General features: G+C 43.8%; 2 protein-coding genes across 2 annotated transcripts; one reads left to right on the top strand and one right to left on the bottom strand.

Annotated features, from left to right (window-relative positions):
* The first annotated feature begins 1,065 nt into the window (after positions 1-1,065).
* On the top strand, positions 1,066-4,652 carry LOC123444272 (mitochondrial outer membrane protein porin 2-like). Its single transcript, XM_045120949.1, has 6 exons — positions 1,066-1,317; positions 1,483-1,550; positions 3,281-3,391; positions 3,525-3,614; positions 3,698-3,906; positions 4,057-4,652. Exons 1-6 carry the CDS (start codon positions 1,131-1,133, stop codon positions 4,358-4,360), a joined length of 969 nt encoding a protein of 322 aa, XP_044976884.1. The 5' UTR covers positions 1,066-1,130; the 3' UTR covers positions 4,361-4,652.
* A 72-nt stretch (positions 4,653-4,724) lies between these two features.
* On the bottom strand, positions 4,725-18,174 carry LOC123444271 (alpha-amylase 3, chloroplastic). The gene is made up of 13 exons (XM_045120948.1): positions 17,754-18,174; positions 17,510-17,643; positions 16,818-16,872; positions 16,524-16,643; positions 16,046-16,145; positions 14,900-15,222; positions 13,933-14,549; positions 9,794-9,983; positions 9,072-9,178; positions 6,786-7,035; positions 6,263-6,385; positions 5,337-5,504; positions 4,725-5,236 (listed from the first exon to the last, which is right to left on the bottom strand). Exons 1-13 carry the CDS (start codon positions 18,018-18,020, stop codon positions 5,078-5,080), a joined length of 2,613 nt encoding a protein of 870 aa, XP_044976883.1. The 5' UTR covers positions 18,021-18,174; the 3' UTR covers positions 4,725-5,077.
* Positions 18,175-18,417: the final 243 nt, after the last annotated feature.

Genomic DNA, 18,417 nt, shown 5'->3' with positions numbered 1-18,417 from the left:
GAAAGAGATAGGGATAAAGTGAATTAAGTAGTACTCCCTTCTTCCCAAAAATCTTGTCTTAAGTTTGTCTAGAAATGAATGTATCTAAATAGTAAAACATGACTAGATACATTCATATCTAGACAAACCTAAGATAAGAATATGAGGACGTATAGTCAACCTTATAGCTAACCTTATTGTATGAGTAACTAGAAATGATGATTACATATGATATGACAACATCATATAGCAAACAGTTGGCTATATGATTAACCATGCCCTACTGTATTACATAGATAGATGAGTAACTCAATTTCATCCTCTTAAAAAAAATTGGCTTGATCAAAATTAGGTGACCAGATTTTAATTGAAGACCCCAATTAAATGGGTTCTTCGAAACTAAGAACCTTAGTGTTATAGAGATGAGTAAGATTCATCTTAAATGCAAAAATAAGGTAAAGTTCGTATCATCTTAAAAAGCCAAAAGGTCATAGGGATCAACACAATCTTGGCGTGCAAACCAACCTCTGGTTGGATGGTTAGAGGGACTATGGTATACCTAGCCCACTATGGTTCAAATATTGATGCTTGCATTATTTTTAAATTTATTTTAAGATTTCCGGCGATACGCTTTCAATGAAAGGAGACGTTTCCGCCAACGACGAGGCGTCTACAGTGACTTCGTACCGGTGCTTATAGGGATAGGATGTGCGTATATGCATCCATAGGGATGAATGTATGCGCGTGTATATGAGTGTTTGCGTGTGTATCGTGTTAAAAAAGATAAAAGTAAAAACACAATCTTGACGTGGGGCGTCTCCGACAGGGATAATGCGAGAAGCTTCTTCATCTTAGAAAAAGTGGAGTCCTCCAGCTTTTGGTCCACTGAGATCAACTCAAAGTCCATGATGGACTAAATTGACCCGTCCTCGTCAACCCTTTCTCCAAGTAAACACAAACCATAACCAGCTTCTTTCTCTTGAAGAGAAAGACAACAGGCCGCCACACGGCGCCCACGCCCTCTCCACGCCGTTATAAGTAGTGGCCTCCCTCCCTCCCCTACCCCACCCGTACGCCACCACCACCTTTGCCGCCGGCCTCGCTTCCGCCTCCGCCGCTGTCTGGTCCTGGAGCCGACCCCTTCTCCTCCCATGGCCGAGCCGGTCATCACTCCTTCCAAGGCGGACCCGGTCGACGCTCCTTCCAAGGCGCCCCCAGTCGACGTTCCTCCCAAGGCGGCCCAGGTCGACGGCCCTTCTATGGCGGGCCAGTGCGGCGCTCCTCCCAAGGCGGCCACCGGCCCCGGCCTCTACTCCGAGATCGGCAAGAAGACCAGAGGTCAGGACGATCGAGCGCGCGCTTCCCTTCTGGGTCACTTTTCAAGGGTTTTGTGGGATTAAATTCGGTGGCGATGATTCTCGATTTGAGCTTCCTATAAGCGCGCGACTAATAATCGCTTCCCCCTGGACCAACTGCTGATTGCTGTCCATCGTGCTTTTGCAGATCTTCTGTACAGGGATTTCACCACGGACCAGAAGGTTACCTTCAGCACTTGCGCCGCAAATGGAGCTGTGAGTATCGACGATCTCTGCTCGGTTTTCGTGCTTTCGTGTGGGATGCTTGCATCGCATGATTTGGTTCGGTCCTGTATGCGGCGGTTTATAATTGTTTGAGTTGGATTTAGATGGCTAGCTTGTGAGGTTTTAGGTGAGGCCTTGTGTAGTGCGCACTTTGGGAGGGTTCGGGTTCGGGTTTTGCTTTTGTTTTCTGCATTTATGCAGATTGGGGGATGGCGTGTGTGTTTGCGAGCGGTCTGTTGGAGTTTCTGTGGATGGTTCGATTTGAGTTAAGTTGGGAGTGCACGAGGTTTCAGACTGCCTTGATAGTAGTTGGTGGATGAGGCGTGATATTGAGTTACTTTAATTCAATCGTTGGTAATTCCCATCTCTGATACTCTAGTTTTATCATATTAGTTGGTGGATGAGGCGTGATATTGAGTTACTTTAGGCCAACTGTTGCACGTGGAATTTCTGTATGGGTGCGATGCTGCTAGCTAGTTACCTGTGGTTAACTTCAGATGGAAATTACTGTGTTCATGTTGTGTCATATGAAATGTTGATTACAGCTTGGGTAGAGCTTGATATTATTTATGCATGATTTAAGATGTGAATCTGTATGGAAGTTTTTCTTGTATGGAAATTACTGTGTTCATGTTATGTCATATGAGATGTTGATTACAGTTTGGATAGAGCTTGATATTACTTGTGCATGATTTATGGAAGTTTTTTGTGCGGGTACATTGATACACACACATTGATGGTTTTCGTGGCTTCTAGCTTGATGAAAGTGACATTTGGGATTGAAGCAGACTGGTTGTTTTGTACTTGTAATAGGATGATGCTTTAGTATCTGCAATTTTCAACAATTTAATGAACACAACTTTAGCACACAAGAAACTCAAACCTCTATCCTGCGCCTTGGTCGTCCATCGTTCCTTCACCTCCTGGTTTAAGTGTCTAAGAGTGACTGTGTTAATACAGTATTTCCATCGTTCCTTCACCTCCTGGTTTAAGTGTCTAAGAGTGACTGTGTTAATACAGTATTAATATGACGCGTTTTTCCATCTTTAGAAGTTGGTGTTTCGGTATCTTTGCGCGTCTGCTTGCACTCTACCTGTCCTTGTTTTTGGTTTCAGAGATTGTGTTTGCACCCAGACAAACTCCATGTTATGCTCTTTAACTGGAGCTACGTTCATGTAACTTAACAATGTAGGATTTCAAACGTGTATTTATGAACTTGCAATTAGAATGCAATAGCAGTGATGCTAGATTCTAGAATTTGTATTGATTTATTTATTTTGGCAGGACCCTTGTTAATATGTTAGCTCACTTCGACTACTGTTTTATAGATATATGTTTACTTATGTGATACAGACTGGCAAACAACTGATCCAGTCACACTTTTTTCAGTTCTTTTAGCTGACACTGTCAAAATTCCAAAACCTGATAGTGGGTATATCTATTTTATTCTGAATTAGAACTTCAAGAAGGGACTAATTCAGTAATTCATCATGCTGTCGTGCATATGTGTTATCCATCTTATTATGGAGTCTGTTTATAAATGACATGAACTCTTGTTGACACTTGGCTTGCTAGAAATCTTGACCTGTTGTTTTTCTATATCCATTTTCTGTCCATACTTGCCATATTTTTGTGAAGTTCAGCTCCTGCTCTCTTGAGCTTTCAGTTCTAGGTGTGAACTAGAAATCTGATCATATATTCTGAATTTTTTTTCTCTATAGGCAATCACTGCTACAAGCACAAGCAAAAATGGAGCCACCCTTAGCGAGATTCAGACCCAGCTTAAGTACAGGAATTTCAAAGTTGATGTGAAAGCAAATTCAGACTCTCAAGTAAGTTTGTGGATGTACCCTTTTCTCGGTCAAATGTTATTGTAAGAAAAGGTCATTCAGATTCTGATGATGAACCCAGTTTAATCAACCGTTTCCCTGCTTCTGACTGGACTAATTAATGTTTCCTTTTTAGCTGTTAATCACAGCCTCCGAGGAATTTAGGAAACTAGCAGGCTTGAAGCAAATCCTAACCATTCCTTTTCCAAACCCCAGTGCTGGAAAGGTGCCGTCGGTTTCCAGATTGGTTTGATCTTCTATAGTCCAAAAAATGATTTTGTTTTTGACACTCTTACCTTCTTCTCGCAGTTAGAGTTCCAGTACTTGCATGATTACGCTGGACTCAGTCTGGACCTTGTCCTGGACTCAAAACCTCTGGTTAACGTTTCTGGTCTGTTTGGCAACAAAGCTCTTGCTGTTGGTGCTGACGTTGCCTATGACAGCGCAACTGGGGATTTCACCAAGTACAATTTTGGGGCGAGTTTCACCAATGGAGATCTTTTCGCTGCTGTGATGCTGTAAGTTCACTTCACCTTTCTTTTACTTCATCCACTGAACTGCCTTGGTTGGAACATGTTTTAAGCCATTGTTTAAAGATCATTTATACTTGCACGCACGCATGAAGTAGATGGGGGCATGAATGAATGGTGGATGAATTCCCTTTTCAGGAACAACAAAGGGGACAGCATATCTACGTCTTACTACCAAATGGTGAGCAACAGCCAGGCTGCTGCTGGAGCAGAGGTGAGCCACAGCTTGTCGAGCCATGAGACCACGGCCACCTTGGGGGTGCAGTATTTCTTGGACCCTATGACCACTGCGAAGGTTCGCTACGACAACCACGGCATGGTCAGTGCCCTCATCCAGCACGAGCTGAGGCCCAAGTCAGTGCTGACCATCTCCAGCGAGTTCGACACCAAGGCAATCGAGAAGAGCTCCAAGATAGGCCTCTCGCTGCTCCTTACGCCTTGATGATGCCGATCCCTTCTAGGTTTAGCATGGTGGTAGTAGACTCATAGATTTCCGTATCACAGATACCTGAGGTGGTCTTCTCGTGTATGTGTCGAAGTATCCCGTCTTGGTCGTGTATGTGTCGACGTATCCCGTTTCTGCAAATTTGTTCTTGCTTTGGCGTCATTTCGAGAATTAGTAGTGCTCGCCCATGTCCAGTAGCTTGTTTTAGATGTTTGAGAACTAGATCAGTGATTCTGCATAGTATCTTGGTAAATGCTTTTGGCCTTGACATGCCTAAGTCGCTTTCTGTTATGCTATTCTTTACTTTTACTTAACACATGATGTACAACCATTTACTTATACACTACGCAGAAATCTGATATGATGCACAACATACAAAAACTTTTATTTATTCTTACATAAATCCAGCAAAGTGGACTTGAATGTAATGTACCTTACTGTAAATGCACTGTCTTACATGGATCCGACAGAGTGGGGTACCTTTGCAAATAAGCAGGCAATTTGCCTTCAGAGGTAACAATGGTTTTGCAGTAGATACAAAAATGTTCGCTTGTGTACATATAATTTGACTTCAGTGAAAGCGTTGCTGCAGGGAAAATGCTTCCACTGCCATTGCAATCGCCTTTTCTTGGCACCAGCAGTGGCTAAGTTAGCCACTCCATTCTGATGCCATCTCTTCCTACCTAGTATATGCTATTAGCAGTGCGACAAAGTCTAGGGCGTTGCTTCCCAGATCTTGTAATCATGTCCCTCTGCTGCAACAATCCAGTTTATGGGACCGCTTGGTTCAAAATGTCCGCTGCCGATCTTCATCATTAGATTCTCATTAATCTGGGCGGCATACAAATTCTGTTCTGCCTTGATTATCTTGATCTACATACGGACAGAAATTTGTTCATTGCACATATGAGACATCAAGCGGAAGGGAAGGAGGAAAAAACAGTAGGCATTTCTTTCTGTACACGTTTCATACCTTGCTGCGGCACTGAATCTTTAGGCGCTGTCTGATAGAAATCAATTTGGCAATATCTTGTTGTAAGTGTGAGAAGATGTGATCATAGAAGACTGCAGGAGTGCCAGGATGCGTCAAGATATAGACATAGCCTTGCATCTCCATACCATAGGGGAATCTCCAATGACCCTACAGTTATACCAAAACCCATGTTAGGAGGATCAAGATGGGTAACTCAGTCTCAGAGTTGAACCCCGGTGCACATGCTTCCGTGCTTCCGACTTATAAAACATTCTACATTGTCAAAATTATTGACAAAAATATTGCAAACACTTCTTGTGCCCTGTGAAAGAGCAAGTTCAATGCATATAAAGTTACTATTCTAGCCACTCATTCTTCCTTTTTGTGAAGAACGGTTACTAACATACTTTGTCATGAAAATTTGCAGGTACATGCACAGACTGATTTTTTTTCTTTCAGAATATTATGAAACTTTAAAACATACTCTTTTGAAGAAAAGAAAAACTAAAGGGTGCAAACGAGCTTGGGAGCACAAAATCTCACTCTTGGATCAAGACCTGTAGAAAAATTTGCAGATTCCATATTACAACAGCCATGGAGTAAGACAGGTTATTTTAGGAACCGTGTTCGAAAAATAAATAAAAGGGAAATTGAGCAACATTAAGTAAATAAGAAAAGGGCAGCAACACAGTGTTCGTTACTAAGAATATATACATCCGATGGCAGGATACCCAACATAGAATGGCAAAACCTTTTGACTATTCCTACACAAAAACAATTGTGGGAGATATGGCTAACATTGTCCAAGGTTCTTTGCAATATTAATATTTAGGGAGATATGGCTAACATTGTGGCACATGCTAAACTTTCGGGGACCATGCCCATGACACATTGATCTGTGCATTAATAGAGATAATGTACTGTACCTGAGTAGAGCCGGTGTCATGATTTTCTATAAATGTGACTGCACGTGAAGGCCACCAACCTAATACTCCAGGGGGGTTTCCTTTTTCATCAGACAAGCGCCAATACTCAGATCTTTCCAGTGCCTGTGCAACGCAAGGAAGTTCCATATTACAGTTGTAGAAACAAAAGGTCCACCGGTACAAAAGCAAACAATGGGTAAGACTAAGCACTAAAATCATTCATGAGTTAAATAGCATCAGGAAACCACTTTAGAACAGATTTATCAAATCTTGCTGGAATGGGAAAACTATGTAAAAGCAAGTTTAGTTGACTGATATCATGACGGTTTTGCACCTACATCTCGCATTAAAACTAATAGCAAGAACTGATTGTAGAGAAAAATACGCAATCATAACATTGCATGATCTTTCTGTAAAAAAATAGTGAAAATGCACAAGACATGATTCAACCAAGCAGGCAGGCAATGTTTCATGATGCATATGGCAACAAAAGTTACTTGAACGAATTTCGCTGAAATCTTACCATATGAAGTATTCCCTTAGTAGTGACATCAAATGCACCAGCAGTTCCATTTGTAGCGTTTATCCAGTCAACAATTCTCTGCCTGTGAGCATCCTGGTTATAATCCATCTCACCATAAGTATAACTGAGAGAGTCCCAGTACTCTCCTACTGCAAAGTATGGTTCAGTTGCTTCCATGTAGTCTTTGACATATCCACCCCAAAAGCCACGGGCAAAATCAAGTCTCCATCCATCATATCCAACTTCCTTTCTGCAATTCGAGCAGAACAACTATGAAGATGCTGGCGTTTCCGCAAAATTCAGGCCCGATTGTCTATAATTCAACTTATTATATCCTAAAGTTAATGGAAAATATACCGACACATTAACATTTGTCAGCTTCTCACATATTGGAGTAGTGGGAACATCAGATGTTCTATCTCCAAAGGAAGGAACAGATAGTATTCCCTAATAATGTGCCGCTCATTCAACAAACTATTTATCTATTAAAATTGGAGGGAGAAGTTATTCTGGAATGTGTTGTGTCGGCCATGTGTCAGGCCATCCTGAGTTTTCTCATCTTTCTTTTCTCAAGGAAGCAGGCCATATTAAGTTTGTTAGATATTCCTATGAAACAACTATACCAAGAGAACCAACCCTCCCAACCCTAGCCGCCTCCCGGCCTCACTCCCTCCCCCTCCCTTCCTCGCCGTCGCGTGAGGCAGCCGCCGGGCAAGCCCGGGGCGCCAAGGATCGTGGCGGCGGGGCCTTGGCTGCCCTGCCTCTACGTGGGGAACCCCGGATCTGGAGCGGCGGCTCCATGGGCAAGGCACGACAAGCTAGCAGCCATGCAGGCGGTGGATCTGGCGCGGGCGGCGGCTTCTGCGGTGGCCGGTGCGCGCGATCGGGTGCATCCCCTCCTCCCATGTTCGGCGTCCGGGCTAGCCTGGTCGGGCCGCGCTTCCTTGGGTCGCCGGTTCTGTACAGGAGGCGTTGCTGGTGGTGGGGATCTAGTTCGGGCGAAATCCTGGCCGGCCGCGTCGACGGCGACGCCTGAGGGCGCCGTTCCCCTCCTTGGAGGCGTCGGTATGGACTAATCCCCTCACTTCCCCTTCCCCTAGGTCTCCCGGGCGAAAGCCCTAACTTTGTTGGGCGGTGGCGGCGCTCACAGCGTCGTTCCCTTCTTGAAGGCGACGCTTTGGGAACCTTGGGGCTAGGTGGCGCTTGTGTGTGGTGGGCGACGGCGGTGGTGCGACCCTATCCTAGCATGGATCCGCGTCCGCTGCTTGGAGATGGACTTGCGTAGGTGGAGGTCGTCTTTTGGCGTCATGATGGCGTCGATGGCGGAGGCACCTGCCAAGGCTGGCACCTCAATCTGCTCCGAAGATGAACCGGTGGAAGATGGTGACGGCGACACATGTGAGTGCGTCAGACCGGTTTGTGCCCCGGACCCGGCATGTGGCTCGGTCGGGGCCTCCGGCTTTAGATGTTAGGCTTAGGTGAGAGGTCTGGGTATTTGGCCCAGCTTGCATCCCTTCATCATATGGATAGGAGTAGCGGTAGATGTTGCCAAGATGGCGGATTCAGGCATATTGTTGTACTACTTTGTAAGGTCCTCGGAAATAATCAATAAAATGGTCGCATGCATCTCCCAGATGCAGAGACCGGGGTCATCCTCCTTTTCTAAAAATAAAAAATAAAAAATAAACTATACCAAAAGACTGATCTGATCTGATAGGAAGAGGAGATATCCCCCCCCCCCCTCTTTCACATCCGACGTGGATATGGAATGATCAACACCTCCCGTCACGCCCGACGTGGGCATGGATAACTGATTGGGCAAAATGCAGGGACCGAGACTTGAACCAAAGACCTCAGGTCTGATACTATGTTACCAACCAACTATCCCAAAAGACCGATCTGATAGGAAGAGCCGAAGAGGAGATATAGTATACTTAACAAAGTGCTGGTGGTATGAAGCGTTTTTTATAGGAACACTACATGACAGGAAGGGCATACTCTGAATTCCATATCCCTTTATCTGCCTTTCTTATCTTCTTCTCATATCATATCCCTGATCCCCAACTCTCTGGTGAATTCATACAGTATCCAGACCAATTCACTGGGGATTTCATCGTCAGAGTTGAGGATACAAGTCATATAACAGACAGCTGCAAATTAGATACATAAACGATGCATGTACTTGTAGTCAATGGATGGTGCACATTTGAACAGCTCATGCATTAACAGACAGTTAAGAATGAGAAAACGTAGGAGCTTTAGCCAAGAAATGAAAGGGTAGCAGACCTCATCCAACGAAGCCATTCTTTAATATCAGTTCTCACAAAATCTTGTGAGTGATCAATGTTTGGTGCAGCATGGAAGTTATCTCCACTGCTCTTGTTTCCTCTTCCCTACAAGCACAAGAATTTTACCGTGAACATACAAAGGGTTAACAGATATCATATGCTGCACAAGCGAATTACAACGGTAAAAATATGTAGAACAATCTTTTTGAACAAAATGTAGAACAACCATGTAATTGTTAATTTCATTTCTGGAGGTGGATATTTTTTTCCTTTTATTTCAGCTCACAGGTCAAGTTTTTTTTAACAAGGACACAGGTGTTCCATTAAGTTATTTACACAGCTTAAGTATGAATGCAAATTAGTATATTTTACTTTCAATACTAAAAAGGTAAAACAATGACAGTCAAAAAAGGCAACGAGTTAGTCAGAATTTGCAGGTCACTCAGTGAGACCACCTTTAAGCATCATTTTGTTGGTTGACTTAAGTTTATTTTCTCGTAACTTCAGTAATCCCACACTGAGGATAAATATTGGTGACATTTCATTACTACTCCCTCCGTTCCTAAATAATTGTTGTTGGAGAGAACTAGACAGCACAGTGGAAGAACCAAATAACTACAACAGGTGATGATATTAGAGAATCAAAATGAACTTTGAATAACGACATACTCGAAGTCGACTAATTAGGTTTAGTTAGCACTTAGCACGGAAAAGCCTCACCTGGAAATGTGGATCATCAGCAACGACCGCTCGGTCATCCCAGTTCATACGCCCACCAAAAATATTCCAGATCCCGTTCTGATTCTGCAACTGGGCACATCTGTGATTTAGAACAGCATCACCAAGAACCTTCACACCATTTTCATGAAAAATATTCACAAGCTGCTTCAGCTCTTCAATGGTTCCATATCTGAAACATTGATGATATCATGGTAATGCTTAGCATAGCTCGCATGATGAGGTTGAAAGAAATTTGGAAGGAAAACAAGCTCAAGTACAAATATGCAACAAGATTAGCAATGCCTTTCTCATTTATTATCCAAGTGCTTGCAAGGTCTTGTTTCTACACTGATAGTAGCAAGATATCCAGAACAACAAATATACACCAGAGTCACAACATTTGCTACACAGCCTCATCAGTCATCTAAGAACACGCAGCACCGCCTTGTTTATTCATTAGGAGGAAAAGTTCTGGTCAGTTCGTCATTTACTCAATGACCACCAAATAGTTTTCCAAAGTATGCACATTGACATGCCTATTCAAAGATGGAACTTTAAAATAAGGGTCATGAGGCAACACCTCACTGGATGGGCGAAACATACCAACGGGATAAACAAAAAAGAAAAACAACGGCTCTGTAACATTATTGATGACCTCGACAAAATTGCTGAGACGCGCACCTTATCTCAAGAACAGATTGAATTGAAAAACCAATCTAATGAGAAGGTTGCGCGTCTTCTGCGAGAAGAGGAGATCAAATACTACCAAAGATCCAAAGCTGATTTCATTTTGATGGGTGATAATAATACAAGGTACTTCCAATTGGTCGCCAATGGGCGGCATAGGAAGAAATGTATTTACAGTCTCCAACAAGATGAGGGGCGGATCGAAGGTCACGAGGCGCTCAAAAAATATATCACCAAATACTACAAATCTCTGTTCGGGGCGACGGTCGAAGGGAATTTCACTCTTGACGAGACCCGAACAGATGATATTCCACAAGTCACGGCAGAAGAAAATGATATTCTTACAGCATCTTTCTCCGAAGAGGAGGTGAGAGCTGCGGTGTACCAAATGGAACACCCCAGATGGTTTCCCCGCAGAATTCTACCAGAATTTCTGGGATATCATCAAGTCTGACCTTTTGGAGTTGTTCAATTGCCTTCATGCCGACAATCTTGACCTATTCAGACTTAACTTTGGCGAAATTGTCTTGTTGCCGAAGATTAAGGAGGCAGAACGGATCCAACAGTTCAGACCCATATGCCTCCTTAATGTCAGCTTCAAAATTTTCACCAAAATGGCTACGAATAGGTTAAACTTAGTAGCCAACCATGTTGTTCGGCCATCTCAAACGGCTTTCATGCAAGGAAGAAATATACTCGATGGCGTAATAATCCTGCATGAGACCGTCCACGAGATGCACCGGAAAAACCTAAATGGAGTCGTTTTCAAGATTGACTTTGAAAAAGCCTATGACAAGGTGAAATGGTCTTTCCTCCAACAGGCCCTAAGGATGAAAGGTTTCTCCGATAAATGGCGCCAGTGGATCCATAAATTTGTAACTGGAGGTAGTGTGGCCATCAAAGTCAATGATGACATGGGCCATTATTTTCAGACAAAAAAAGGACTACGATAGGGTGACTCCATGTCCCCAATGTTATTTAACATTGTCACTGACATGTTGGCTATTCTGATTGAGCGTGCCAAGCAGGACGGCCAGATTGTAGTGGTGCCATACCTTGTGGATGGTGGCCTCTCTATTCTGCAATACGCAGATGCCACAATTCTCTTTATGGAACATGACCTAGATAAGGCTCGAAACCTGAAACTCTTGTTGTCAGCGTTTGAGCAAATGTTGGTCTGAAAATTAACTTTCATAAAAGTGAACTTTTCTGCTTTGGAGAAGTCGTTGAGGCAGCGGTCGATTATGCTGACCTGTTTGGTTGCACACATGGCCAATTCCCAATTAAATATCTGGGAATACCGATTCATTATCGGCGTCTCACCATTGCGGAGTGGAAGCATGTAGAGGAGCGGCTAGAGAAACGGCTGAGCAGTTGGAAAGGCAAGTTGCTCTCAGTTGTAGGACGACTGGTTTTGATTAACTCTGTCCTCACAAATATGGTTCTATATATGCTTTCTTTCTTCCAACTCCCAAAAGGGGTACTACAAAGACTGGACTATTTTAGATCCAGATTCTTTTGGCAAGGAGATGGTGAAAAGAAAAAATACAGACTGGCCAAATGGAGTGTGGTTTGTAGGCCGAAAGACCAAGGTGGCCTTGGAATTCATGACCTGCAAGTTAAGAATGAGGCCCTGCTTAGTAAGTGGTTGTTTAAACTTCTTACCGAGGATGGTGTTTGGCAAACCATGCTGTGCAACAAGTATCTAGGTCAAAAGGCGGTGTCTCAGGCATATTGGAAACCTGGTGACTCACACTTTTGGGCTGGCCTAATGGCGGCAAAGAAACATCTCTTTCGCTTTGGGTCTTTCATGATAAGAGACGGGTCAGAGATTCATTTCTGGGAAGACATCTGGTTAGGCAATGTCAGTCTCCGAGAACAATATCCAGCCCTGTACAACATTGCTCGCAATAAGAATAAAACAATTGCGCAGGTCCTCAGTTCATCCCCGCCCAATATTTCGTTTACACGGGATTTGATTGGCCCGCGACTTATGTCATAGCATAATCTTTTATCCCGCCTCGATTTGATCAATTTGACACAAGGTCGGGATGTGTTTCGCTGGAACCGTACTACATCGGGGTCTTTTACAGTAGACTATATATATCGTGCGCTCACGCATTCTGAGGTACCGGTGAATAATAACAGCAAAATCTGGAAGTCAAAGATTCCACTAGAAGTTAAAATCTTCATGTGGTATCTTCGTAGGGGAGTCATCCTAACAAAAGACGACCTCGCACGACGCAACTGGCCAGGGAGTAAGAAGTGTTGTTTTTGTACTCATGAAGAGACAATCAAACATCTCTTCTTCCAATGCAAGTTTGTGCGTTCTACGTGGTCAGCCATCCAAATAGCGTCAAATTTGTATCCGCACACAAGTGTTGCCAATATTTTTGGTCATTGGTTGGACGGTATTCCAAATAGGTTCAAAACGCTAATAAGGGTGGGAGCGTATGCCTTACTATGGTCGTTTTGGCTATGTAAAAATGATTTGGTTTTCAATAACAAAAATGCTTCTCCTTTGCAGGTTATTTTCCGTTGTACGCACTCGCTTCATACGTGGTCTACGCTACAACGAGCGGAGTAGTAACTGATGTTCAAGGCGGTGTGTACGCGGTTGGAGCAGGTGGCTATGGAGGTTTTTACCCAACATGGGTGACAGCATAATCTCCGGATCGGTCCACCATCCCTTTCGACATAGGCATAGTGTCGGTCTATATGACTACTGTCGCCGATTTGTCGGTTTTTTCTTTTCTTTTTGTGAGACTTTACGTGTTTGGCTATGTGCATCGTAGTTATGCAGAGGCCGGGTGTCACTCATAATGCTTTGTATCCGCTTGATGCTACATTTTAAGATAATAAAAACGCCCTTTATCGAAAAATGCACATTGACATGCATTACACTAACAGGCAGATGGGTATACAATGAGATATTGGTTTGCCGAACTTCTACTTCATGACCAAATAATAGTAACATTAACATGGGAGCGCTTGCACTGACCATGGAAGGAAATAAGGTCTCAAATATTTAGTGCGGATAAAAAGGGTCAACACCCATAAGGGTTGTACTTACTGGTAAAGTTAGGAACAGCATTACAGGATAAATAATATACAGCTTGAAGATGGAATATCTTAAGGGCAACTGCTAGCATCAACAATTTGCATCTTGCACAAAATTATATTGAGAAGTTTGACGTGTGTGGGCTTTGCTAATCAAGTTTCCTTATTTTGTTCAATATCAAAATAGTAAACATGGCACTAGTTTGCACATTGTACACTGACATCCAGTCCAAGGAACCAGCAAAGGAGATACTATGGCAGAAAACAGAAACTAATAAAATAAAGTAAGATGACATTACCAAATTTAGCCAATTCTGGCATTACCAAATGTAGCCAATTCTCAAAGAACAACTATTTTATGGAATATAATGATTTTTCACAAATAAATATACCTGGAATTTAGGTTGTATAAATCCCTTGGCATGTATCCTTCAGGTGATACAGAATCAGTAGGTGGTGGTGACCAAACAATGGTAAAACCCAGGGATGACAACTCCTTGGCCTTTGTACCAAGTTCAACATACCACTTTCCTGACTTATGTGACTCCCAGTTAAATCCTTGGCACAATATTTCAAAACCAGATCCAGTGCCAGAACAAGCTGGCTTCACGGTTTCTGGGCCATCAATGTAAACAGAGCCTTCTACGGCATCAATAGTGGGGCTCCTAAAAATGCTATATGCTTCAGCTGCTAACCTCTCGATTTCCTGCAGAATATCTTCTTGCAGAACTTTATTCTTTGCTCGTTGACCTCTTCTAGATGACAGGCCAACCACCAGATTTCTTATATCACTGATTAGGCCATCGGTTTGCACAGACTTATCATCAGCCTTATGAGGCTCTTGAGTGCTGTCAACTTGCTCCACTCTCGTAAGAGGAACATAGAAATCAAATCCATTCTCCAGATTTCTCAACCAAGTATGCTCATTAAGTTTGAGCACGAAAACAAGACCGGTGTAGTCTGCATCCAGTAGAAATGATACAGCGTTGCCTGTACCATCAGTTTTTTGCTGCGGCACCAGGTAAGATGTGTGAATAGGAATAGCTAACTGATTTTCAGGCAGCATAAGGTACTAGTATATCTCAATAATACATATGCTCTATGAATGGAAGGAAACAAAAAAGATAGAAAAATGGTAGCACCCCAAAAACACCTTATTGTCAGCTCAAAAGAACAAAACTTGCTTGTGTGAGCGCCCTGCATTGAAGATATAAGAGAGAACCACACCTAAACAGACTAGGAGTTTGTTCCTTGCTTGACCAACCAAAGCAGGAATCACCCAGAAAGGCAGTGACTTTTTAGCTCCATGGAGGCAATTTCATCTCTCTTTCTACAAAGGGCTCAAAGTTATCTCCTTACCTCTAGCAAGGTCTGAAGAGCTTTCTGTCGGAAGACCTTCGTGTTCGGTGGATGCGGTTCTGGTGGGATCTCCCAAGTCATGGTATTGTCTTTGCAAACTCCCCAATGAATAATAACATCTCCAGTGATGTCAGTATAGAATTCCACGAGACTTTTATCTTTTTCACTGTTCTCCCTCACAGCAACAGATACAGAATGCTCAAAATACTCTGATTTTAAGATGGGATATTCCTCATAGAACTTTGAAATGCATTTTGTGCTTGGACCTTTATCCCCAGGTACAGTTTCTTTTAGCTGAGCACTAGGTCCTTCGGGTTTCGCTCCTAAGACACAAGAGAATCCAATATGTTAGACAGCGTTCCTTGAAGGCCCCAAGAAATCAGATTCTTCATCTTGTGAAAACCAATACCATGTAATTTTTCGGTCAGAACATATCATGTAATTCTCAGAGAATGCTACTGACTACTGCAGAGAATCCCAAAATGTAAGACGTTTTTTACTATTATGGTATTAGTTAAACTAATATTAGACAATTTTACAACCTAACTATTACTGATAATTATGGTATTACTTCAAATTGTCGACGCAGCAGTATTTATTGTGCTAAGGATGTTATGGCTTTTTCCTATTGGTCTAGGGTTTGGGAGTGTCCTTGAATCCTTGTAATATAATTTGCCCCTTTGGGCAGTGCAATACAAATGTCTGGTCATAACATGGTACTATGGGAGTTGTATAGCACCAATGTTCAGGCTACAGGTCCTGTATTTTCCACCCCTGTCCCCTCTCTTCAGCTACTACTGCTCATCGTCTTCCATTGCGCTGCCTCCAGGAGGAGCGAATTCCGCTCCTAGGGCTAAGCAAACTCATCCCCAAACTGTAATTCATTGTAGCGGGCAAGGATAACCAGTGGTTGCATTCCTTTTAGGCTTTTACATTGCTCAGGGTTCTAATGCCAAAGAAGTGTGTATTATTAAGTACTTCCATAGAAGAAAAATATTTATATCTAACCTAAGGACCAAACCACTCGAATAGGACAGAGTACTTACAGTACTAAAATAATAATAATCCAAGAGAAAGTGCTGTTAAAAAATGCGGGAGAAAGTAATTGTCATTGAGACTCTTAATAACCTGGGTAGACATCAATACCTTGTTTTGCTCCTAATGGATCTCCACCCTCCAGGGACCCACCTAAGGGTATTCTGAAATCCCCACCCTTATGTTGAAACCATGCACCTGTTCCCTCTTCCTAACAAAGCAACAACCAATTGAGACATTAAAACTTGAAGCTGAATAACCTTCAAACCTAAAAGAGCCAGAGCAATGCACATAATTTAACTAATATATGGATTAATTAAAATATCAGCTAGGATGAGGCATGTGTTCCATATTGCCTCTAGTATGCAGATATACATGTCTGTGTGTATGATATCTTTTGGTTAGACAACTAGAGAATGCATGTACGCTTTCCATAGCCGCATTCCCTTCAGTGACAGTTTAAACAGAATGGAATTGAGTGGGCAAGTCCTATATTTATAGTGAGAGTTTTAATATAGTATAGTAAGTCAAGAAACACGCATCGCCTGGGAAATAAATTGAAAGCAATGCACTCGTGTAAAGTTTGAACCTTGAGAACAAAATTGATAGCGGCAATTGGAGTGTCCTTATCAAATTTGATTTGCACTTCATGAAGTATATGTCCATCTGAATTGGGTGAAATCTCCAGTGGTGTTTCAATTGCAGAGTCCTGAAAGTTTCAAATATTGCTCAGCAATTTGAATCCTACATAGTTAGAATTATAGCTAAGAATGAATAAGAAAGAGGATCCTAGAAGTTAGTGTCGCACAGACACCCATATGCCGGTGTCAATAGCTGAAAACTGTTTTAAGTGCTTGAACAGTTTTCACAAGTTTAGAACAACCTTGATTGGAACCGAACCGGGAGGTCTAATTTCCGAAGGAGGTTGATCCCATTCACTGCAAATATAAAGATAAGGAGGATATATGAAAGCAGTTCTTTTAGGGAGCAGAACCTCTACAAAAAAACTGCCTTGAAAAATTATTGTTTCTTTAAGTAACTAAGATGGAAGTGCATATCAAGACAATGCCATAGGAACCAAGGAGACATAACAAACAATCGAATTTGCGAATATTGATCTTCCAAAAAAGAAAACATGTGTACATCTCCACCCAGTTGTGCAAACATGCGATTATTAGTTAGCAACTTAGCATGTCCATCAATTATATTCCAGAAGAAGAAAAATGTTGTGCATTTGAAGTATTTTGGAATGTGAGAAGCAGGGCGAATAGTTCCAATACCAGTAGTCCTTCATGCAACAAAAATGTACTATGGAGTTTCGTGCTGAATTTTCTCTGCTTAGTTAGGAGCAACCGCATTGCCCACCTGATTTATATACTACTGTTATGAAATGGAGCTGTTCATAGTTTCCCTAGGCCAATTGATGCAGAGGCCGGGGGCTCCGTTCCTCCTTTTCCCAGGAAAAAAAAAAGTTTCCCTAGGCATTCACTAAGAGATGAACCCGTGCAGTGAAGCTAGCTGCATTGGTATCGTGAGCCAAACCTACCTCGCTGACAGGTGACAAGGCGTGCATACCTGCCGGTCTCACCGTGGTAGGAGACACCCCAGTGCAGCAGCCACTTCCCCTCCACGTCGCACCCGATGACGACCTTGCACTTGCCGTCCGCGTCCGGCTCCGCCTCCACTCTCACCCACGCCTTCCCTTCCACCTGGGCACGCCACGGCACACCACACCGCAGAATCAACTACCAGCCAGAAGAAGAAGAGAGGAAAGAGGAGAAGCACAATCCACGCGACGGGGCATAGAAGAAGAGATTACGGTTTGGCATCGGCGGAGGGGGAACTTCTCGGAGAAGACCACCGAGGCCTCCCCGGAATCAGCAACGGGCACCGCCTCCGCCGCGCCAGCGCGGGCGACGACGCCGCCGCCGCCGCCTCCCCGGGCGAGCCTGACTCGCCTAGGAGCGGCGCGGCACCAGGCCGCCCGCGGGCGCGCGGGCACCATGAAGGCCTCCCCGGGAGGGGCGGCCCTCGGCGGCGGGACCGCCCGCGGGATCGCCGGAATGCTCCAGCTAGCCGCCGACATGTCGCGGTCTCTCGCTCTCCGTCCAACGCTCTCGTCTGCGTGCGCGCGCGCGCGTGTGTGTGTGTCCGTGAACGGTGGAAGGGGGGAGAAGGGGAAGGGAAAAGGACGGGAACAGAAAATGGGGTGCGGGAGGAACGGGGAAAATAAAGGGTGGGCTTAAAAAGGAATGGCCCGTCGTCGTCGGAGGGGGAGCCCGCGCGTCAATGGGGGGGAGGGCGTGGCGACGACCGGTGGAAAATCGCTGCCGCGCCGGGGGCGGATTGGGAAGGGGGGAAAGGTGGTCTCGCTTCCGCCTCCCGAAGCTCCGATTTGCTAATTTTGGGATCCCAAAGCGGACGGCTCCCTCGCCGACTAGCCGTGCGCGGCGGTGGTGGTGGTATTTGATAAGCGATTGATT

This window comes from Hordeum vulgare, chromosome 3H, assembly GCF_904849725.1.
Source record: "Hordeum vulgare subsp. vulgare chromosome 3H, MorexV3_pseudomolecules_assembly, whole genome shotgun sequence".
NCBI classification, from domain to species: Eukaryota; Viridiplantae; Streptophyta; class Magnoliopsida; order Poales; family Poaceae; genus Hordeum; species Hordeum vulgare.
The sequence above is the reverse complement of the archived record's forward strand: the minus strand, read 5'-3'. Positions and strand labels throughout refer to the sequence as shown.

Excerpts from the sequence above, each read along its gene's own strand:
- LOC123444272 (XM_045120949.1), top strand. The coding sequence starts at position 1,131 with ATGGCCGAGCCGGTCATCACTCCTTCCAAGGCGGACCCGGTCGACGCT. Across the intron at positions 1,318-1,482 it reads GATCGGCAAGAAGACCAGAG|ATCTTCTGTACAGGGATTTC; the intron begins GTCAGGACGATC and ends GTGCTTTTGCAG. Across the intron at positions 3,615-3,697 it reads CAAACCCCAGTGCTGGAAAG|TTAGAGTTCCAGTACTTGCA; the intron begins GTGCCGTCGGTT and ends TTCTTCTCGCAG.
- LOC123444271 (XM_045120948.1), bottom strand. The coding sequence starts at position 18,020 with ATGTCGGCGGCTAGCTGGAGCATTCCGGCGATCCCGCGGGCGGTCCCG. Across the intron at positions 16,873-17,509 it reads TACCACGGTGAGACCGGCAG|TGAATGGGATCAACCTCCTT; the intron begins GTATGCACGCCT and ends TTATATTTGCAG. Across the intron at positions 5,237-5,336 it reads AGATTCAGTGCCGCAGCAAG|ATCAAGATAATCAAGGCAGA; the intron begins GTATGAAACGTG and ends GTCCGTATGTAG.